The 16,376-nt window shown below is 41.8% G+C and overlaps 1 protein-coding gene across 4 annotated transcripts in view; it reads left to right on the top strand.

The window, feature by feature from the left end:
- The window catches only part of bcas3 (BCAS3 microtubule associated cell migration factor), a 321,470-nt gene that overhangs the window by 59,020 nt on the left and 246,074 nt on the right, over window positions 1–16,376 (top strand). For all 4 annotated transcript variants that reach the window (XM_086260594.1, XM_086260597.1, XM_086260595.1 and 1 more), the window contains exon 15: window positions 5,655–5,982. In XM_086260594.1, coding sequence (XP_086116720.1) covers window positions 5,655–5,982 — 328 coding nt within the window. The remainder of the gene's footprint in view (window positions 1–5,654; window positions 5,983–16,376) is intronic.

The raw sequence follows: 16,376 nt of genomic DNA, 5'->3' as shown, positions 1-16,376 counted from the left end.
CTTGTAAACACTGAATGCCGGCCCCTGCCTGTGTTTGGGACAGGGGTTATCACCACAATAACACACAGACACACACACCACACACACACACACACAGAACTCAGAAACATACTGGGAGTCATAAAGTCTTGAGTTAGGTAGGTGGAGGTGGACGCCTTATCTGTCTCCAGCGACCAAACATGCGGCTGGCTGTCAGTGACCCGAGGCCAGGTAAACAGACCTGCGAGCTGATACCAGCTGTAAGGGGCTGAAGGCGGAGCAGAAGGTGGATGAGCTCAGAGCCACGAGGCTCTTCTACTAAACTTAACAGTCTGTAGCATCAATTGATGTCCAGTCATCTGAATGAATGAAAAATTAACTGGCACATTTATTTGTGCTTCAGTAATGAGGCTGCTCTGTGAGAACACAATTTCTTCAGCCTTTATTTTTAGCAGTGGTTCCCAAACTTTTTTGCTGGGCCCCCCTTTGTTTTACAAGAAAAATGTTCGCGCCCCCCCCCCCCCCCGTGTGTCGCTAGCAATCACGTAGCACAACATTATATACCAGGTAGTCCAACTTCAGTAACCCTGCAAACGCCACTGCTGTTTAGTTTCTGTCTTCATTTATGTTGGAAGTGGTAGCAGAGCTGTACGTTTGAATTAGTGTCAAAAATCTCTCAGTCAGAACATGGTATGTCAAGTTTAGGTGGAAACTAGCGAGCTAACTCCCTGTTAACTTCTAACTCCGTTAAATTTAATAAATTCTGTTTTCATGGATGCCTGGATGTTAAACTTAATTGGTACACCTGGTACAGCAGCAACGCTGATGATTTTATTAAAGATGAAATCATTTAGACCGTTTTTAACTCTTAGTGTTCGTTTGACTTTGGGACCTGAAGCTGACGGAGTTTAGGACCCAGATTACTCCGAAGCTCCTCGCTACGGCAGCCGTAATGCTCTGACAATCCATCAAGCAGTGCAGCTTACCAAAGTTGTACTAAAACGTTTTTAACAGATTTTTGCACGCCCAAATCGATTCAAGGTCAGTAAGCACAACCGGAATTCATACATAAGGCACACTCTCGATTTTTGAGAAAAATAAAGGATTTTAAGTCCTTATAGTGTGGAAAATACGTTATACAGAAGAAAAGAATATATCGCGATATATATCGTTACCGCACATGCTTAAAATTATACCGTGATATGAATTTTAGGCCATATTGCCCAGCCCTAGTCACCCTTAGCAACAATAACTGCAATCAAACGTTTGTAGTAACTGGCAATGAGTGTTTTATAGCGCTGTGGACGAATCTTGGCCCACTCATCTTTGCAGAATTGTTGTAATTCAGCCACTTGGAGGGTTTGAGCGTGAACTGCCTTTTGAAGGTCATGCCACAGCGTCTCCAAAGTCCTCATTTGGTCTTTCTTAAATCATTCCGAGATGGACTTGGTGTGTTTTGGATCATCGTCCTGCTGCAGAACCCAAGTGTGCTTCAGCTTGAGGTCGTGGACAGTCTCCCTCAGGATGTTTTGGTAGACAGCAGAATTACCACAAAGATTCAGAATCTGAATCAGAGTGCTTTATTAATCTCTAAGGAAATTATGTCAAGGCTTCCAGATCCTGAGGCAGCAAAACAGCCCGGCCATCACACTACCACCACCATATTTTACTGTTGGTATGATTTTCCTTTTCTGAAATGCTGTTTTACTTTTACGCCAGATGTAATAGGACACACTTTTCAAAAACTTCAACTTTTTCCACGTCTATTCCATGTTTTTACCATTTGTGGATAATGGCTCTCACTGTGGTTCGCTAGAGTCCCACAGCTTTAGAAATGGCTTTATAACCTTTTCCAGACTGAGAGATCTCAATTACTTTGTTTCTCATTTGTTCCTGAATGTCCTTGGATCGTGCTATGATGTCTGGTTCTTGAGGATCTTCCTTTCTTTGTCAGGCGGGTCCTATTAAGCGATTTCTTGATTGAGAACAGGTGTGGCAGTAATCAGGTCTGGGTGTGGCTGTTGAACTCAGCTTTCCAAAGGTGAAACACCACAGCTCATTTAAGTTATAACCTGGGGGGAGCCACTTTTTTGCACACAGGGCCTTAATAATAAACACCTTCATTTAGAAGCTGCATTTTGTGTTTACTTTCTGCTCAGTGGTTTGGTATCTCCTTTGTTCAATCAATAGACTTCTGGGGCAGATGGCCCCGCCCCTTCCTGAGCCTGGTTCTGTTGGAGGTTTCCTCCTGATAAAAGGGAGTTTTTCCTTCCCACTTTTGCCAAAGTGCTTGCTCATAGGGTGTTGTCTGATTGTTTCTATATTATTGTAGGGTGCTTATTAAGAATATTAAGCACCTTGAGGTGATTGTTTTCATGATTTGGTGCTGTATAAATAACATTGAATTATAGTAATGCAGCACATGTTTTCAACAGGTAAGACGTCTGAAAGAACGCCAGTTAAGCAACCAGACTCTCAGACATACTGTTGTAATACGTATATATATATGTGTATATCATTAGTATTAATTCACAAATGCACCCATATGGCCTTCTTTTCTTTATAATGCTCGGCATGTCATACGTGATCTTCAAAAACAATTTGAAATTCCACTTTCCCTCACACATTTTTAAATTAGCTCAGGCCTAAAGAAAGAAGCTGCTTTACTGTTTTCTTAACTTGCATAAAGTAGTTTGAACCTGCATATTGACTAATATTGGTTTTCAGTGTTTCTGAGATCTGATTTTTAATGCCCCTCAGGCCCCTCAGGTCGCAGCATTTCATACTGATTGACTGATGTTCACTCTTTGTGTTCTCCAGATTCGTTGAATGGTTGAACGATGTTATGTACCTTAGATAATAAAAGCAAAATTCTTTGCAGTTTAATACTGAGAAATGTTATTCTTGAAACAGCTGATCTATTTGCCCACACAAGAGAGGTGAACCCCTCCCTTCTCTGCCTCATTTCTGGGGTACTTTTATTTATATATATCCAGTCATGTTACTAAGATGTTACTAGTTATATTAACATTTTAGTTGTTAGATGTTCCACTGTGTTTTGTTAAGCAGACCAAAACTCCATTTTTTGCCTCTATTGCAAATGAAAAAAAAAAGATTTTAAGAGTTTTAGCAGTTGACATGTTGCCTTTCCATTGTTTCATTATGTAAAATGTATTTTTATGTGTTTATTTACATTCTAATCACTGTGTAAATGGAGTTTTTGGGGACAGACTGTCACTGTCAGATTTCCTTTGTAACCTACTTCCACAGAGTAACCAGGCTTCTTGTGCAAACATGTGATTTGAGTATTTGCCAATTATATGTCAATATTTAAAAACCTTACTGACTTTAATGTTAAAAACATCTTGTTTTAATGTTGTGATATTTTTTGTGAAGCAGTGGAAATGATCTAAACTTGTAGTTCTGACACAAAGCAGCAGCTCCAGTCCCAAGAAGACATTTGTGTTCAAAACCCACATCAGCCATCTTTAGTATATCCACATTGTTTAAAAGCATTTACACACTTATGGATCTGTTTAAATCTATTACGCTTCTGCTCACAGTTAACAGTGCTTTTCCATCGTTATAGATCAAATTAGGCTGCCGTAACAATATTGACAAACAGAGGCCTGTTATGTAACTTTTGTAATCGTAGTTAGTCTGTCAAAGTGAGAAGGATGAGGCGTCCGATGCTAACGACCACATAAACCCTCGTTAATTGTCCATCTCACGCCTCCGTGTGAGAGGTGTTTATCTGGTCACATCTTTGTCACATTCTCGTCATTCTTTCAGACTTGTTCTCAGGTCAGCTGAGATGCTTAATCTTCACTACGTGGTGTGACTGATTTAAAAAGAAAAACAAAGGCATTAAACTCGTCTTATCATCTTCTGACTGTCACACATGTCATCAAGTACTTTGTTGGAAAATACAAGGGAGAGCTATCCAGTCTTTCAGGAATGTGCTACCTCCACATCAGCCCTTGCATGTGACTGAAAGCAGATGCATTCCGCCTTTTTGAGATAACATTTGACAAATGTTTGATATGTGGATGGTTGTCACACCATGAAAGTACAATTATAGCCACCCTTCAGGTAATCCCCCACCTGATCGAAATGGATTTGGCCATGATATCCAGGACCCATTTACTGTTGGAGCCCTGACAGGTCTATTATGACCAATTACAACACACACAAAGTAGCCCTTTCTCATCTCTGAGTCATCTCTTATAAGCTACAGCAGAGGTCAGCCCTCCTCTTTCAGTCATCTTTGTAAAGTAAAGTAACTGTCTGGTATGCAGAGGATGCCCCATTAACTGTCATTGCTGGGGACAATTACCTCGTCTGACCTGGCAAAAGATTAGAAAGGCCTGGAGGGACAGAGCTTTCTCTTTGGCTGGCTGACTGAGGAGTCAGGCATTCCTCTTGTAAACTTTCTCCTGGATCTACACTCTCCAGCCTGCCATATAGATATAATAGATATATGTATATGTATTATTTTTATTTTTTTAAAGGCATGCCAAGTGATAGATGCAGTTTCAGCGCACAATCATTTCATCGGTCTGTCACCTTATCTCTTTGTCTTTTCATTTTCTCGCTCCCACTCTCCAGTGCTTGTATTGTCTCATGCAGCCTATTTGTCTGGTTTCCTGCATGTCTGACGTGCTTGGGGAGATCCTATCTTCTCTTGAATGTCTGCTCCCTGAGTGTTGGAGAAGAGCAACTAAATAAGGATGCCATTTTTCTTGGTCATTTATTTTATCGCCAAACAATCTCATATCTTATTGTCACCTCTTGCAAAAACTGTTGTCTGTTTCTGTCAGGCTAGTCGACATCTCAGTCATATCTCTTGATCTCTGCGATTAACACTATAGCCCAGTCACACTAGAGTTAGTTGCACTTTGGAGTAGTTTACTTTTGCGTCCATGTTTCTGTGCTGAATAAAATACGCAGGCATGTAAATATATTTTACACATTCATCAAGTTATTTTGAGACCATCCATCCACTTTCTGCCACAGGTCTGGGTCCGAGGGACAGCAGAGAAGCCCAGGCCTCTCTCTTTGACCATATTCACAGATGGGATTATTTTGAATTGTGCACAAATGATAATATGCCAGTGTGGAAAAGCTTTTTATCTTTGCCAACTGTCTCAGCTGAAAGAAGCTTCATTTCAACACTGTATCTTCTCTGACCAGTAAATCTAAAATCAAGGTCCACTGTAAACCCATGTTTGGGACAGTAGGCTTTCCACACTGTCCCAGAGCCATCCCACCAGTGATATTAGGACCAAAAATTTAGGAGGTTTACCACCCTCCAAGTACTTAGTTTCTCAAGTCACTCAGTGTGTAGTTTGTATGGAGTAGGCATCGTTCTGTTTTAGGAGCGTATGCACCCGAGGATCATCCACATAGAAGTGGCTTCTAAGAATGAAACTGAGGGGCTGCAGATACAGAGAAAAGATGCCCAATGACTGATCCCTGAGGATGTGAGATGGTTTAGACTAACACAAAAACATTCTCTCCAGTTTTTACACGTCGACCAGCCTCTACACTTTAATGGAATTTTCAGAAAGAAAGTTTTATGTGGTATGTGTCAACATTTCCACTACTTATGCTTATGGTGTGACATTTATCTGCTCTGTTTTTTGTCCGATTTTTTTTCACCTGTCTGGATCCAGGTACAGGACATGTGTTTCAGCCAGGACAGTCGCTGGGTAGCCGTCAGCACCCTCCGTGGCACCACACATGTATTTCCCATCAACCCCTACGGCGGTGCACCGTGTGCCCGGACTCACATGTCCCCACGTGTGGTAAACCGGATGTCGCGCTTTCAAAAGAGCGCTGGATTGGAGGAGATTGAACAGGAGCTGAACAGGGCAGCTGCTTTAGGAGGAGGAGCAGGAAGTCTCGCAGGAAGTGGCTGCATCTTAGGTGGAGGAGGCATCGGTGGGCGCTGTAGCCCCATACCTGGCCTGTCCAGTAGCCCCTCAGGGTCTCCATTACATGGTAAGGAGCTGGGAGGGTGAAGAAGTGAGACGCTTATTGATGTTTCAGTTTTAGAAGTCCAAGTTGGCGTCTCAGCAGTAGAGTTGTGGTCAGAAGAATACATACACACAACTGGTAACAATGAAAACTGTTAGGAAGAGCAGATTTAGGAGTTTTAAGTGGTTGCCGGTTGGTAGCATAGCAACAGCTGTGACTCCTGACATGCTCAGACGGGTGTGAGTACTGTGTGGACATATGCCGCTTCCAGAGGGGACACACTGAGCACCTGTGAACATTTTGAGTTTTGTATGTAAAACTTTATATTCAGCCACATGTTTCAAAAATTACTTACTTGGCTTCTATGTCCATTTCTTAAAAAATAGAGCTTTTTAAAACTGGATTATTCTTTTTGATACACTCTGTATATTAGTGAGTTGTCACAGTGAGTAATAAATGTGTTAGTCGTGATGTAATACATGATTGTTCCAAAACTAGATGACAAGCAGCTTCCTCAGTTCTGTAATCTCTGTGAACTAAACAGTAATTCTCATCTAGTCTGGTTATGTTGACACATTCACATCCTTAGAACAGACCACGGATTCCACCCAGAACTGTTTACCAGCTGTGATATACTTGGAAGTTTAGCCTCGAAAGTTCATTAGACTCTCTATGAGGGTTTTTTTCCAGCCCCCATTTTTGAGAATAATTTAATCTGGCAGCAAACGTCATAGAGAGTTTATATAAGTTAACAGGAAATCCAAAAACTTGTTTCTGTTAGTTTACTCATTTACTTTTCGCAACTTCAAAAATAAGGTACATACTGACCCATGAAGTTTTGATACAGTTATATCCTCACATACCGAGTGCTGAAATCAGTGTGTAATGTGTTTACATCATAAATGACTTAAATTACCTGTTGTCAGATTCATTTTTAATTTTGATTTATTGAACCTTTATTTATACAGGAAGTTCCACTGAGACTCTGTCTCATTTACAACACAGACCTGTTTCAGACGAACATATTAAAAAGCTTCAGGTTGACTGTTTTTAATGATCAGTTGACAATTACATCAACAACATAGTTTACAAACAGCAGGTTTTGTTAGTAATGCCTTAGCGGCCACGTTAGTGTTGCTCACTTACACTCTTTTCAACTTCTGCAGAGAATCTTTGTATAATCTAAGATATAACCTAACCGAGTGGCCAATGCCGTTCCCAGCATTTATACTTGTGGGTGGTGTTTTATGTGTTAATTACCTTGTGGCTGTGGCCTGGTGTTATATGCTGTTCTAGCCATAATAGAAACAAATGCAGTACTGGGCCTTTTCCCTCCTGGGTCCCCACACTTTGTTGTGGTCATGTTTTTTTTCCGTAGGCAAATCTGTATGTTGTTTGTTCAGACATGAAATCTCCAACCAGGAATCTGCTGTTGTCTCCGAGTCCTTGTATTGAGGGTATGATTGTTGTTCCTTATATTTGAGGCAACGGTTATTTTTCTCTCACAGTTCCTTTTGAAAACTGCAGCAGAAATGCATAAGAGGAAACAACTGTACTGAGCAGGCCAATCACAGTAGCTGTGGCCTCCATTAACGCAACAGTTGGTGACATTCCTGGGACAGCGGTGACGACACAGGTCTTCAGACGGGTCTGCAGTTACTGCGTACATACGGCGTAGACTTATTGCCCATCCCCTCTTGCCACCCTCTAACACGTTAAGCAGGGAGGGGGCAACCTTTGCATTCACCTAGAGATGTGTTTCTGTCCACATGACGACTGTAAGCACGACAGTCGCTCTTTTTCAGCAAGTATCTCTCCGTCTGCAAGTATTTTGTCGTGATTGTGCAGCGATATAAAAATGGTGAGCTAAATGGAGTGTTACTTCAGGTTAGAGATTGCTGCAGTGGAGTCTGTGTGTGTCTGTGTGCATGTGTGTTTGTGTTTCCAGTGACTGGTTGTCACAAGAGCCACTTTTCCAGGGACTCTGCCACAACCTTGTCTCCCTTGTTTGTCAAACACTATTGCAGGCCACTCACACTAGCTGTGTGTACCTTTCTGGCAAAGATGCACGCTGATAAACACAGACTTTGTGTAACCTGCACTGTTTGACCCCAAAGGTGTTACTGGGAGTAAATTATCACAGTTTCTATGAGTCATGGTCTTCCTGGAATATCGCTGAGCTTTGATAAATGTGCTGCTGCCAGTAGCGGGTGGATAACTTGATAAACACTTCAGAGAACCACATGACTGGGAATCGATTGGTGGGTAATTCTGCATGCTATAGTAGAAGAGGTTTGAAAACTTAAGTCATGTTTTTTCGTGACATACTTTTCATCTTACTGCCGTGGAAACAAGCTCCTGAACTTTAAAATACTGTAACAAGCAGTTCGTTAACTTCAAAAGTGAAGGTCATGCAAGCAGATGTGTGATCTATTCCACAGAGCAGTGTACTCCTTTGGATATGTACACATCTTTCTTTTTATTTAAGAGAGACACTGTTATTTATCCCACGTTGTGTTCCAGCAAAAAGTGTTAATGTGCTGAAGTAAAATATTTAGATGGGCAGTTTTGTTTGAACCTAACCTCTTGCAGTTGGAAGATAAATATTTAAAATCGTGTCTTATCATATCTAACAATTTTCTCACTGTATCCTGTGACCAGGCTTTTTGTTTTTATCTGATGTATTCCCAATGCCATATCAGATGAACTCACCTCACTTTATCTTTTGCTGGATGTTATTAGCTCAGTGGATGTTGTTGCAGTGTTTTTCGTTCACTTATTTGAACTGTCAATATGAAACATCTGTTTAACCCAGAGGCATTACAAGCCTTGTAGTTCTGAGTTCAGTTGATTCGATGCTGTTCTCTCCTGTTCCTGTTTTTCCTGCTGTGGTTCATGAGGTACGGCTGCTCGTCTGCTAAGATTGGTCACTCTGAGTGCAGTCACACCCTCCGTGATTTACTGCTTCAGTAAGTGCGTTACACTGTGGCATCAACGTAAACACTGTTTCATACCATATTATCGGTTGCTGCTGTGGAGGCACCGATTCCTATCACTGGACTACTTGGATGCTCACATACGGCAGAAATGTGACACCGTAGTCTGGTCTCAGTCTTTTACCTTTGTCTGTTTGTTTGTGCAAATTATACACAGTTTAAAAACACGTATTTGAAAATGTGTTTGAGTTTGTTGGGCACTATAGCAGATTGCTGCTGCTCGAGGTCAATCGGCTGGACTGCTAAAAGACAGAATAAATATTTGGAGGGTTTAGCGTCGTTATAATGAAATCCATTCAATTTTTAGGTGTTTCACAATATTGAACACAGGCTATTTTTCTGAATAATAGCAATAATTGTCATAAATATTATAGATGGAAATATTATAGATGATCCATGTCTCTCATCCTACGCCCAGCATTGTGCGGCCCAAAAGTCTTCAAATAGTTGATCGAAGATGCTGGACTGGCACATGAGGTTTCAGGGTCAGGTCTTACATACACTCTCCTGAGTGCCCTTGCTTTCTTTGTCCTTCCTGTCTTCCTCGTGTAGCTCCCCAACCCCCCACCACACACACACACACACACACGTACATGCATGGACACATTCCTCCACGGTGTGAAAAATAGTTCATCAAACATTAAAAGGATGTCTGGAGAGTCACTGCTGTGCTGCGATGAGAGACAGAGAAGCACAGAAACATCAAAGTGGGCTCGGAGGTGAAAGTGACTTAGCAAAGTAATGAGGTGCAATTGAGGAAAAATGAAGAAGAGATAGAGCAGAAGGAATAAAAGTGGGAGGAGGTAGGCGACAGAAGCAGGGAGAAAAAGATAAGTTTGTAGTAGCGGTGCTGAAAGCCGGGGTCTCGGGGAGCGTGGTCGTAAATCACACTTTGGTTTCAAAGGAGAACATTAGGGCCACCTGTCAACAATTAGTCCACACAGGGATGCCTAACTCTGTGTGTGCGTGTCTAGGTGTGTGTGTACATTTGAAAAAGATAGTGTCTACCTGTGGTAAGATATATAAAAATGAGCCGCTTTTTCCCTTTGGAGAAAGTTTGACTTCACTGTAATGTTCAAAAGGTTTCAGGAAATTAAAGTCGGGTTTGACATGACATCAATTTAAGAATTGCCAAAAAGTGCCTATTTCAGTAATCCATTATCAGTTGTGACCTGTGGAGGAAGGTCATTTAGGTCTCTCTCTCTTTCTCTGTCTGTCTGTTTTTGGTTTTTTTGAAGATAAATTGGCTCCGAGGCATCCTGCCTCATGTAAATTTAGAAATGCAGCCCCTACCGCCACCAGCGTTGATAAAACTCCATAATTTTCACCGGATGCAAACACATCGAGTCACATTTGCTTTTGTGTTTACCTTCCGGCCTGTTTTTGCTGGCTGGGTGTGAATTTTGGGTAGCAAAGACGGTTTTCTTAGGCTGGCACAAAGCAGCAGGGTGAGGCAAGCTGGGGCCGGGCCACCTAGCCACAACAGCTGCCCTGTGATTGTCGCCAGCGAGGACAGCGTTGATTTTTGGGAAGGAACTGTAGAAAAGTACACATCCTTCTCAAAGCTGCCAGCCTCAGGCCACCGGCACACCTAAAAATAGAGCCTGCAATTGGCTGGCTTCTTGTCACTGTTAAAATCTGAAATGGCTATTTATGTCCTTGTGTACAGTACTTTTTTCTCTCCCCAAAGCCTGTCCTCTGTGCGATCGATGTATTGTCATTTGAGGTGATGACCCATAATGTGAGCGTCCCATGCTGTAAAAGTGTGGTTTGTCTGCGGCGCAGCTCATACAAGGCTAGATTAGTAAGTGCATATTCTGTGCACAGGGCAGAGGTTATTGAGGCTATACCAGGCATATGGCAGCCACTGCAGACGTTTTATTATTCAGATGTCTTTCAGCTCCAACCACAGTACTGTATAATACAGCAGTGTGTGGAGGAAAAAAAGCAGCTTGATCATAATAATCTAAAAACCCTCTTTGATTTTCGCTTTGCTTTGACTTCATATTTTTACTGCGCCATAGTTCTGAGCAATACCTAGAGATGAGGTTTTTATCTGCTGACTGAGGGTCAGTTTTTCTACTGTCCACATGAAATGCTGTGAAATGTCCCGGCTTTCCCCTTTTCTGCAACATGTTTATGACAGTTATGACTTGGTGTGCATTTTTTCACATGCTTGGGTGCCTTTCATTGTATACATAGCACCAGTAATACACTTCCCAACCATAAAACATCAACACAGGGCTATTAGTCAGTGCAGCTGATTTGTTTCCCCGCAAAGCAGGAGCCCTGGTGGTCCGATCATAGGGCCATCTGGGCCCTGGCGCTGGTTCAGAGAAAGAGGGGGAGGCGAAAAACAAGGTGTGACGGGAAACTGTTAATTCACTTGTTGATAAAGGGACACTTCCTTTCTGCTATTAGAGGCTGACGGGTTGCTTATTTGGGTTTGGACTTTTGTTTTATCTCGCCCTCCTCCTCCTCCAGCGCTCCCCTTCGTCAGTCATCGTCCTGTGGTGAAAAACACCAACGCTCTGCTGAAGCCGATGCCAAGGAAACATTACCTCATAACTGCTGGTGTGTGACACGTATGTGCACGGCCTCGCGCTGACCCTGTTTTTAACAGTATAGTTTACCTTAAGTCAAACAGTCGCAGCGTACAGACAGAAAATCTAGAAAGTTTCGCAAGATACGATAGATGGCTTTAACAGAGGAGGTCGGGATTTTAATTTCAGTAACGTGTAAACTGCACGAACCAGTCGGATGGATTACTTGTCCAGACTTTAGTCGTCATAATGAGCTGTCCGCCTTGGATCGCTGTCCGGCCTGAGGCTGAGCTAGCCAGCATTTGCAAAGGGACCACATGCATGCCATTTCAGATTTTTATTTTATTCTTTTTTAATTTACTCTCTGATGTGGTTATACCATCTATACCATCTCCACGGCTACTGACCTCACCCAGATATCAGCGATATTTAGCTGACGCATGTCCAACCTCACAAATGAGTGGACACATACTTTCCAGCCATTTGGTGCCGTTCATTCTCACGTGTAGTAAAAGGATGGTCAAATATATTGCAGCAGAAATGCTAAGCCTGCTCTATCCCTTGTCCCCTGTAACAATCCAAAAAGCGTTGTTTTTTTTATCAGTCAGTCTGTTTGATGCCTAAAATGAAAGACTTGAACTTGTTACATTTATTCACTGATTTGTCACATTGTCTCCAACATCAACATCATTTTTAAAATTAAACATAGTTATGTACAAAAGAACATGATGAACCATATTAAACTTTTATAAATGAAATAACTCGTGGAGGGGACAGATTTCGAATTTTCTCAGATAGATAATACTTTGTACTTTTCAAATGTATGAAAAAAAGTTCTCCAGCAGAAATAATATCTGTTGATATTTAAAACTTTCCAGTAACTTTTAGAATGGACATAAAAAATAATTTTAGGTTCACTGGGTCAGCAAAAGTGAGTTGAGCCTCTGCATGCGTCTGTGACCTCGCTGTGCTGTAGTTGACAGGACCGAGTTTATCAGTTTCTTACCTTTCTTTGACCTTGTCCTACATTTTCTGTACACCCAACAACAACACAAGGATGCACATGGTAGCACTCTCCCCTGACATGAAGTTCTGACATTTTATCAATGACGGCAACATTACTTCCTGTTCTTTATCCTGAGACATTTGTATCGTGCTTCTGTGTCTCAGCTGAAAGTTGGAAATAGATCAGAGTCATTGATCATTTGGGAAGTATCAGTCAGACAGTAGAATAAGACAGAATAAACTTTTGAATAATAAAATGATTATAGAGGTGAAGACGCTGTTTTATTACCACAATGATCCTCCGTGTGGCGCTGTGTGGTCAGGATTGCCGACACTCTGCAGAGGGAGGAGCAGAGCAGGCAGGCCGTGCTCCGCAAAGAGAGACGCACAGAGAGGAAAGGACTCGTAAAGCCTGACTTGTTGCTGCAAGGATTTCGCCTTGATACAAATCTAACAACACAGAGAAAGCAGGGTAATTTCTCTGGACCCTTTTTTATGAATGGTCACTTCCTCCAGCTAAAACAACTTGCAGCCCTCCTTTGTAGGTTGTGTTTTTTTTAAAAGGCAGTCTAAACACTTATCTGGTGAATGTGGGGCCTCTTCTCGACCTCTCTTCTCCTTTTCAGTTTTAACATATTTAGAAAACGAGAAAGACGCAATTACATTTGAAATGAGATATTTTATATAACAGCGAAGACACTTTATTTCTTCTCTGAGCTGCCTTTGTTTTCATAATTCGCCTCTTTTATTGGTGACACAGAAACCAGCTTCACCTCTAAATCCTACTGTATAGATCTTAATAATTGAAATGACAAATTACTTGTCAGCAGGAAATAGGAATTGGCAAATGGCTTCCTACAAGGAGCAGATGTTCTTTTAAAAGCATTTTTCCCTCGACCTGCCATGCAGTCAAGAGGATTTGTACATTACTCAGTACATTTGATTTAACAGTCGTGTGCCATCAAAGGTAAGCTAGTGTTTGCGGATCGTGTTTGTTGCCGGCTCCAGCGGCAGGATTCTCCCTGCGGTCGTCGCAGGAGCCAGAGCCCAGCTTGGCTTGAGTCAATAAACGGAGAGCTCAGCGTAAAACCACACAGCAATCGAACAAGCTGTTTACCCTGAAAATTAGCCTTCCCCTCTACTTTTAAGGCTTTTAAACCAACCAAAAATACACAGTGCAAGGAATATGTATCTTGGCCAGCATTTGGGCTCCGCCAGAGACCTCTGTCCTCTTTATAGGAACCCTAATAACTCAGCCTCCGTAGCCACTAACCCTCTCGTCACTGGCTGCACTCATCATTATTTGATTTGCAAAATTGTAAGGTAGAGATAAAGAAATAAAGCTGGCTTGCCATTACACACAGGCAGCACTTGTGGCTTACAGCTTATTGCCTGCCATGTGAATAGCACACGCTCTGAAAAGCCAAAGCCGTCCATTGTCACAGAAATCGATAGATTTTACATCCTGCTTTTGTTCTGTGCAGCACTTGGATCCTTATGCTTAAAAATCATTTCTATATGAATTCTGAAGCTTAAATCCTTCAAGACGTTTCTGTTCGGTCATCTTTTTAATGCAGGGTGTGTGCCCGTGTAAAATATGCATTAAAAAAATGTCAAACATGCTGTTGCTGCTAAAAAATGTCTCTCAGATTCATTTCTTTTTCTTCATAATTCAAACCAAGCTGATTTGAGTTTAAAGGTGCACAAGCGACGCCGCGTCTTTGTAGTCCTTAAAAATAAAGAAGCGTGTATTAACCTGAAAGAAACCTTTCCCTGCTTTGCCCTCAGATTCGTTGTTTGCTCGTGGACTAAGTGTTTTTGACGTGCTGTTTATTTAGACTGGGAAGTCAAAATTCTGCCTGCTGAACCCAGATCATAGCGGCCTGCAGGTTGTTACCAGCAGAACTGCAAAAAAAGCCAATCAGCACGAGATGGGGAGAAAAGCACGTCTGCACCGACTTTCCACGTTTCTGTTTGCACGTGTTTAACTGCTGTAGGTGGTGGATGCTGGTCCATTAGTGCAGACGAAAAAAGACAGGCACCGCTTTGACAAAATAATTAAAATACCAACCTCCTTCAAGAAGAGAGGAGACTGAACTCTGCAGGAATGAAAACACGATGATGGCGAGGATATGTTAATCGTTTTAGCTGGACTTCACGAGTTTCTGCCATTGGCTCGTGAATGCAGCGTGAGGCGGCTGTCACAGTAATGCAGACGTCTCATTATCTCCTCTCTGTCTGTCTTATTGTTTCCTCTCCTTTGGACCGCGAGGTTATAAAAGGAGAGGCATTTAGAGGCAGACAGAGTGACGGACGCAGCCAGTCTCCTCTCTGACCAGGAAGGTCAGCTTTTCCTCATTTAGCTCCGGGCATACGCTGATCTGTTTTTAATCATGTACGCTAACACAGTTGTATTTATTTATTTGTGTATTTATTTATTTATTTTTGGAGCAACTGTTGGAATCTATTAATGGCAACGGGGGGAAAATACATACTGAAAGTGTATCTTAATACCTGGCCACACACAAAGGTGAATATTTTTTTGCATCTGATTTCATTTTTCCTATAATTTTTTGCTTGCAAAATTTTTTATTTAAAACCATTTTGGCCCGACGGAAACATGCCTGCTATTATTAAAATAATACAAAAAGTTTTACTTACAAAAAGCGCAATTTTAGGTTCACACTCTTCATACTGCTTTGATTGTTGTTGCTAAATTAGTTAATTTGTTGCAGATTTTTCTACTGAGATTTTTAAGCATTCAGTCAAATTCTTTCTCGTCTAACGGAGATGTTTGCTTTTCATGTGCAGCAGGACACCTTACAAACCTCGTTCTGGTTTCTCTAACGTCTAACGATTGCCATAACCCATCCCATCTTTACTCCTTCACCCGAATCAGATGATAGATACACACTCAAACACACACATATGGTTGAAGTGTGGGGTGTCATCCGATCCACTGGAGCCGTGTAACCCCCCCACTCAGCTCCTCTTGCTGGCGACTCAGTCCCGTCTGATGAAGCCTTGTAAATACTGACATGCTGTAAACTTGCGGATCTGATTTCAGGGTGCTGTTTGTGCGTGTTTTTGTATTTGTGTGCATTCCTTTCACCTGATAGTTGTTAGTTAGAAATGCACATATGTGTTGTTAGACGTGGACACGTTCCGCTTCTGTGTTTCTGTGTTTTTTGTTGGTTTTTTTCCCTCCTGCCTGCTGCTTTTTTCCCTCTTCATTACAGAACCGACTGCTCTAAGCTCTGAACAAACTGCTCCTTGGCCGTACGGAGCATGTCTGACACTAAAAGCCTCGCTTCTTCTTCCTTTCTTTCTTTCTTTCTTTTTTTTTTACCTCTGGTGTTTGTTCAGTGGAATTTAAGAAAGAAAAGAATCGTGTTTGGGCTTTTTTTTCTATTTTTGCTCTTGTCGAGTGTCTGTTTTTCTAAGCTTCCTGACATGAGAAACTTCAATAAAAATACAAAATGTTCAAAAAATTTTCCCAAATAGGGCCGTTAATAAAAGCCCCCCGTTAGCTTGCGGTTTGGGAGCTGGAGACCGGGCAGGAAGCCATTTTCACACAGGCCGCCCTGACCTCGACTCTTAACTCTGACTGAAAATAGCAGACGAGCGAGATCACTGTACAAAGAGAAAAGAGAGAGAGGTGGAAAGGGAAAACCGAGGAGATAGATACCTCAGCAACACTACCTGAGAGAGAACGAAAGAAGGAAGGAGAAACAAAGCGTTCTGACTGATGGCTTTTCCACCAGTCTTCCGATTCCTTTGCAAAACAGTAAATCTCGTGAAGTTTATTTTCTTTGCAGCATCTGTGTTTTATAAGGGCTCTTTTAATTTGTTTTTACTCTGTCCAGTGGGGGAT

This window comes from Aulonocara sp. 'chitande type north' Nkhata Bay, linkage group LG14, assembly GCF_057382095.1.
Source record: "Aulonocara sp. 'chitande type north' Nkhata Bay isolate Kocher_YH1m ecotype deep benthic linkage group LG14, A_spYH_male_GT1.1, whole genome shotgun sequence".
Lineage (NCBI taxonomy): Eukaryota > Metazoa > Chordata > Actinopteri > Cichliformes > Cichlidae > Aulonocara > Aulonocara sp. 'chitande type north' Nkhata Bay.
Note: the sequence above shows the minus strand (reverse complement) of the source record. Positions and strands in the feature narration are given on the sequence as shown.